Below are 6,692 nucleotides of genomic sequence, written 5' to 3'. Positions count from 1 at the left end.
CACTCAATGACCAATGACCTTATTACAAGCATTTATCTTCTCAATAGCCATACCCCTTATTGTGTTGTGTCCCATATGCAAGATTCATGAGGAACAAAACCAAGAGCTGTGTTTATTAAGATGATGGATGGAGTACAGATAAGAGTCTAGTCAAGGCTGGGCACAGTGGTTCACACCTGTAATCCCAGCACTTTGGGAGCCTGAGATGGGATGATCCCTTGAGCCTGCGAGTTTCAGGCTGCAGTGAACCATGTCTGCGCCACTGCACTAGTGCCTGGGTGACAGAGTGAGACTCAAAGAAAAAAAAAAAAAAAAAAAAAAGGGTCTTTTCAACATATGGTCTGAATCCCCAGGCATATTTGTAATTTGGCCATGCTCAACATGATGGGACCTGATGGAATACAGTAAGTCCTCACTTAACATTGTCCACTGGTTCTTGGAAATTGTGATTTTAAGTGCAATAACACCTAGCTAAATGAATTTTTCCCCTCACCAATGTTGTAAGTAAACAACATTGAACACTGCTGTACATTGTATGTTGTAATACCACGTACACCTGTTATACATTGTTTTGCTTAATGCTGTAGTCTTCAAGAACCTATGGATAATGTTAAGTGAGCTACTGCTATACAAATAAAGACAGCCTGAGCCTTTCATTTTCAAATCACAAGTTGGGAAGCAGAAGAGCTCCTTTATTGACTGGACTTGGACAGAGAAAACAAAGGTCACTGGGAAGAGCGTTAACATAAGTTTTTCTCAAAATTAAAATTTTTCCTTTAATACACATTTATGCATTGTTTGCAAATTCCTCACTTAAAACAGTCAGTGGTGAAGAGTTTTTAAAAGTGATAGAACATATTCAACTATTTGAGAAAGTAATAAAGCTAACTGAATAGCATTACATAATGAAATTTAAACATTATTTAAAAGCATTTCAAATAACCATAGAGTTTCAAACGGCGTAGTTTATTCACATGTTAGTTATCATTTTAACATTTACAAACAATGGCACACTCTGACTGGTCTGCAGTGGAACAAGGGTGGTCTAAATGTCCTAAAGGAAAATGAAAAATTAAAGAACATTAATTTCTCATTATTATACGCAATTACATCCACATCACTTAGAAAGCTATTACTGATAATTGTCCAAGGAAGCAGAGTGGTACAGAGAAAGGAAACTTGAGGGTAAATTCAACAGTGACATAACTGAGATCTCAACATGAGAAAGCTGACAGAACATGAATTTTTGCTGTGAAATTTCTCTTTGCAAAATATGAAGAGAAGTCAGTCAATGGACAGTAAATAAGAGTCGGTGGTGAACTTTTGCTGTCAGTTCTCCTCACAGTATCTTGCAGAGGCATCAAGAAAATTGCTTAGTCCTTCTCTGGGACCAGTTTCAGAACTTTTCCAATTGCAATGGTCTTACCCTCATCTCTTAAAGTAAAACGACCCATCTGAGGAAAATCTTTGAACGTCTCAAGGCAGATGGTTCCTGCTGTCCTTAAACGGGCAATGCACACTTGATCTTGTTTCACGAAGCGGGGTCGTGTCTTACTTTTTTCTCCGGATTTTTTGTCTACCAAGGAGATTAAGGCTGTTATCTCCACTTCCTCAATACAAGTATGAATGTGCAGTACCGCATTATAACCTGGGCAGATGATGGATTTGTGCTCAATAATCACTATCTGAACATCAAACGTGCGTCCAGAATGGCAAAGGTTACTAGGATCACAAAGTATGAAGCCTGGAAGAATCTCTTCTTCTTCAATTCCCTTCAGTCTGATTTTGAGGTTTTCACCTGGGGCTACAAAATCAGTTTCAGTATCATCAGAAAGTATTCCGAGAACTTCTACATTGTGCTTGTTTGGCATCATCACAAGCTGCTGGCCTTTAAAAATGGACCCAGATTCCAGCTTTCCCAGGACCACAGTGCCCATATCCTTGTACTTATCCACAATTGGCAGTCTAATTGGTCCATCAATTGATCTGTTGAAGTTTGGCATGTTATCCAAATATGCAATAAATGGTAATCCAGTGTACCAAGGGCAGAAATCTGACTGCTCTTTAATATTTGCTCCAGTCAGTCCTGAGCAGGGCATAAAGTGAATGTCCTTTTTTGGACTGAAGCCGACTTTTTTCAAAAAGGGTACCAGTTTCTCTTTACATTCTTCATATCTCTCGATGCTCCAATTTACTGTGGGATCATCCATCTTATTAATAAGCACTACTAAATGTTTTACCCCTGCAGTTTTTGCCAACATCGCATGTTCTCTTGTCTGTCCACCTTTTTCAAATCCAGTTTCAAACTCTCCTTTCCTGGCAGAGATGACCAGCACAGCCAAGTCAGCTTGAGACGCACCACCAATCATATTTGGGACAAAACTCTTGTGGCCAGGGGCATCTAAAATTGTGAAATGTTTCCTTTCTGTTTCAAAATAGGCACGACCCACTTCGACTGTTTTACCCTTGTCTCGTTCTTCCTGATTTGTATCTAAGGCCCAGGACAAATACCAGGTTTCTCTGTTTTTCTCCTTAGCTTCTCTTTCATATTTCTCCAGTGTTCTTTTGTCAACCATTCCAGTCAAAAACATTATCTGTCCTCCGATGGTTGACTTGCCAGCATCTACATGGCCAATGAACACTACATTTACGTGTTCTTTCTTAGGAGCACCTGAGGGGACGATCACAGATTTGGATTTTCTGATTTCCTCTTTCTCCTCCATCATTTCCCGGCCACTTTCTTCTGGGGGCCCCGAATGTCCCGTGGAACCACCCCCAGGCTCGGCTTCACTTACTTCTTCGCTGTGCTCCCATGATTCTTCTAGGGCCATTTCCACCTCTCCATTTTCTACAACAGGTTCCGAAAGTTCCATGGTAACGGCCGGATTGGAACCTTCAAGCGACACTAACGGTTCCTCTCGGGAAGTTTCCACAGGTGCCCCCCGTCCCATCCTTTTACCTTGAGGGTATCCCGCGACGGTGCAGGTTTCAGCGTTGCGGCCGGAGCCGGCCGGCGGGGTGGGCGGCTGAGTCGGGCCCCGCAGGAAGGACGGCACGAACTCCGCGGCGTGTACGTTCGGCACGAAGGGCTTGGCGTTGACGTTGAGCTGACGGCTGAAAGCCGAGCTGAGGGGCTCGCGCCGGGCCTCGGCCACCGCGGACAAGACTCCATCCCCGCTCGACCCCGGGGCTTCCATGTCCACCTGGTCCCAGCAGTCGGGAGCCGAGTCGCTGCTGCTGCTGCCCGAATCCATGGTGTCAAGACTTGCTGTGTGGCAGCGAGGGAGCGGGCTCAACAGGCCAGAAAGAGCGGGCTCCGCCGGCGGGGTGAAGGCAGCAAGAGCGAGGGGCCAAGGGGTGGCGACGCGAACCTTAGCGGCACCGTGGAGGCAGCGAAGCGCCGATGCTGCATTCGCAACTGCGGCGGCAGCAGCAGATATGGCGGCTCAACACTCTCCTCTTGTGTGTGAGCCGATCTCCTCCCCCAAACCCCAACCACTTCCGACTCCGCCACCCCCGACCCAACGCCGGGGGTGGATTGACCCCTCGCTGCCATCCGTACGCTTGGCCTCCTTACTTCTCAGCCAGGGACTAAGTCCAAAAGAACTATTTTTTAAAACGAAAATTTCCCTTCACTTTTTTTCGTTCACACGATCTGCCAGAGCAATTTGACCAAAATCTGATGATTAAACCTAGACAGGCACACACGATTTACATGATTTACAATTCTACTAAAAAGATTCAACTAAAAGTGAACATGCCTATTGAACAAATGGGAGGCAGGATAAGGGTTAACTATACGGATAGCCAGAAACCCAGCGACTGAAGGGACAGATAAGGAATGACTAGGGAGGGACTCATGAAATATATGAGTTTGTAGCTGAACTTAGGAAATGCAACTTAAGATCACTCATTAATTTGAAATCCGCAGGCCTTTTGATTTTCCCTTTCCAGTGGGCCCCCATAAGCCTGCAACTTCTGCTGATTGCTTCTATAGTTTAAGGATAGGGTTACAACTTCTTTTCATGTGAAGCACGCTGGCTGTGTGGGGGGGAGAGAATTTCCAAGGAGGTCCTTGTTTCACTGAAGATTCTAGTCACTTCATATGCAGATGCCTCCACAATGGCTGGCCTGCCATTCAATGGTGGATCACACAGACAAGCACAGCACTCAGATCACCCTTGTTTTACCAACCAACTGCATTCTGGCTTTACCTCCGCTACTCACCAGCACCTCCCCAGAGTACGCCCTGCGTCCACAGGCCTCGGGTTTTCCTGCCTCATTTCGGGGGGCCTGGAACCCTACTCACTGCTGGTGCTGGCTTTGGTCTAAGAAACAATCAGTGTCCTGTTGAACCCCTCTTCAACTTATGGTAATGAGACAGGGATGTAGGAGTCAGCGTAATTAAACCAATTAGGACTTCTGAGACGAACAAACACCTTCAGACCCTAATCAAAAGAATCTCACTTTCAGAAAGTCTTAACAGTTGAGCCAAAGCCTCGGTGATCTTGTTTGTAAATTAATTTAGTGCAAACTGTGATAGAAAAAATAAACTTATTCCTCAGAATCTGCTTTTAGTCTTCATGTACTCAAATCTGCCACCTTTTCCTTGTATGAATTCAGGTTTTATGACACACCTAAAAAGATTGTTCAGTCCAAACAATCTGCTTAGTACAAGATGGTGTCCCATAGTTGGATATTAAATAAATCCAACAACCAAGCAAAATATTATAAAACCAAGTACCTCATTTATAACTTGAGAATTGTGTTCTCCAGACTTTAGGGATAAGAAAAAAAAGACAGATTTGTACCCTCGATGTTTTCTTTCTGGGGCTGCCACTATTTTACTAGTTCTGTATTGTTTCTAAACCCTTAGATACCAAATACCTTCATTCTTTTTGCCTCTGCTTATGGCTTCATTATTTGCAGTGACATAAAGAGAATGTGCACGGTTATTGACAATAAACAGGAAGAACTGAGAGGTGGAATGTGTACAGAGAACCTGGACAATACTCCACACAAGTGCTGGAGACTCCTTGGACATTCTGTGAAACTACAATGGACTGGGAGAACCTGTCAAGGTTTTGGCAGTCGTGTTCACATAAGGTCATTCATGCAGGGAAGCAGGGGACATCTAGGATTTTTCCTTCACCTGATCAAATGCATTGGTCATGAGCATATTGGCATGACTGCTACTTAGTGGTATCTCAGAAAACAGAGGATACTTCACTGTTAGAATCATAAAGGAGAAATGAGAAATAGTCTGTGAATGTCCTCCTAATCCATCATTGCTGGGGTTCCCAGGTCAATCCAAGAGAGAGACAGGAACTGACCGGATTGTTTCCAGAGAGATTGGCCTTGGACAAAAATCTTTTGGTTTGTGTGATGAGATGCTTGTCTCGAGTCTCTCTGCCTAAGAGTTCTTCAGTAAATGAGACAATTTTCCTCATCAAAGGCTTTAAAAAAGAGTGTAGGTAACATCTAACCATTGTTTAATTCAATGTTTCCTCCTTTAAAAAATACTTTTTTTTTTTTTTGAGACGGAGTGTCACTCGTTACCCAGGCTGGAGTGCAATGGCGCGATCTCGGCTCACCGCAACCTCCGCCTCCTGGGGTCAGGCAATTCTCCTGCCTCAGCCTCCTGAGTAGCTGGGATTACAGGCACGTGCCACCATGCCCAGCTAATTTTTTGTATTTTTAGTAGAGACGGGGTTTCACCTTGTTGACCAGGATGGTCTCGATCTCTCGACCTCGTGATCCACCCGCCTCGGCCTCCCAAAGTGCTGGGATTACAAGCTTGAGCCACCGTGCCCGGTCTAAAAATACTTTTTATTGTAAAATATAGCACAAACACAGAAAGTCACACTAAAAAATTACAGCTTTTTGACTTATGATAAGGGAAACACACTTGTAACAACCATCCAAGTTAATAGAAATTTGCCAGCCAACCCAGAAGGCCTACCTGTTCCCTGTTCAATCACAGATGACTTCCGCCACTTCTCAATGTAACTTCTATTGTGACATTTACTATAATAACCTATACAATTTTCTGAATAGTTTTATTATACAAATGTGTATACTCAGACACTACAGTTCAATTTGCCTTTTTTGATGTATTTTTTAAGTCTCTTTTAATCTATGAGTACCTAATTTATCCTCCCCATTTTCATGTCATTTATTTATTGAGGAAAGTGGATGATGTGACTGGTAGAGGTTTTTTCTTTTTTTCTTTTTTTTTTTTAAATTACACTTTAAGTTCCGTGGTACACGTGCAGATCGTGCAGGTTTGTTACATAGGTATACACGTGCCATGCTGGTGGTTTGCTGCATCCATCGCCCCATCATCCACATTAGTTATTTCTCCTAATGCTATCCCTCCCCAATCCCCCCACCTCCTGCTATTTCTCCCCTAGCCCCCCACCCCCCAGGCCCTGGTGTGTGATATTCCCCTCCCTGTGTCCATGTGTTCTCCTTGTTCAACACCCACTTATGAGTGAGAACATGTGATGTTTGGTTTTCTGTTCTTGTGTCAGTTTGCTGAGAATGATGGTTTCCAGTTTTATCCACGTTGTTGCAAAGGACACGGACTCATCTTTTTTATGGCTGTATAGTATTCCATGGTGTATATGTGCCACATTTTCCTTGTCCAGTCTATCATGGATGGGCATTTGGGTTGGTTCCAAGTCTTTGCT

General features: G+C 43.7%; 1 protein-coding gene across 1 annotated transcript; it reads right to left on the bottom strand.

Moving 5' to 3' along the window:
* Positions 1-656: 656 nt before the first annotated feature.
* GSPT2 (G1 to S phase transition 2) lies at positions 657-3,464 on the bottom strand. The gene has a single exon (XM_003944965.3). It carries the CDS (start codon positions 3,252-3,254, stop codon positions 1,374-1,376), a length of 1,881 nt encoding a protein of 626 aa, XP_003945014.1. The 5' UTR covers positions 3,255-3,464; the 3' UTR covers positions 657-1,373.
* Between the last annotated feature and the right edge of the window lie 3,228 nt (positions 3,465-6,692).

The sequence above is a fragment of the Saimiri boliviensis genome, chromosome X (assembly GCF_048565385.1).
Source record: "Saimiri boliviensis isolate mSaiBol1 chromosome X, mSaiBol1.pri, whole genome shotgun sequence".
NCBI classification, from domain to species: Eukaryota; Metazoa; Chordata; class Mammalia; order Primates; family Cebidae; genus Saimiri; species Saimiri boliviensis.
The sequence above is the reverse complement of the archived record's forward strand: the minus strand, read 5'-3'. Positions and strand labels throughout refer to the sequence as shown.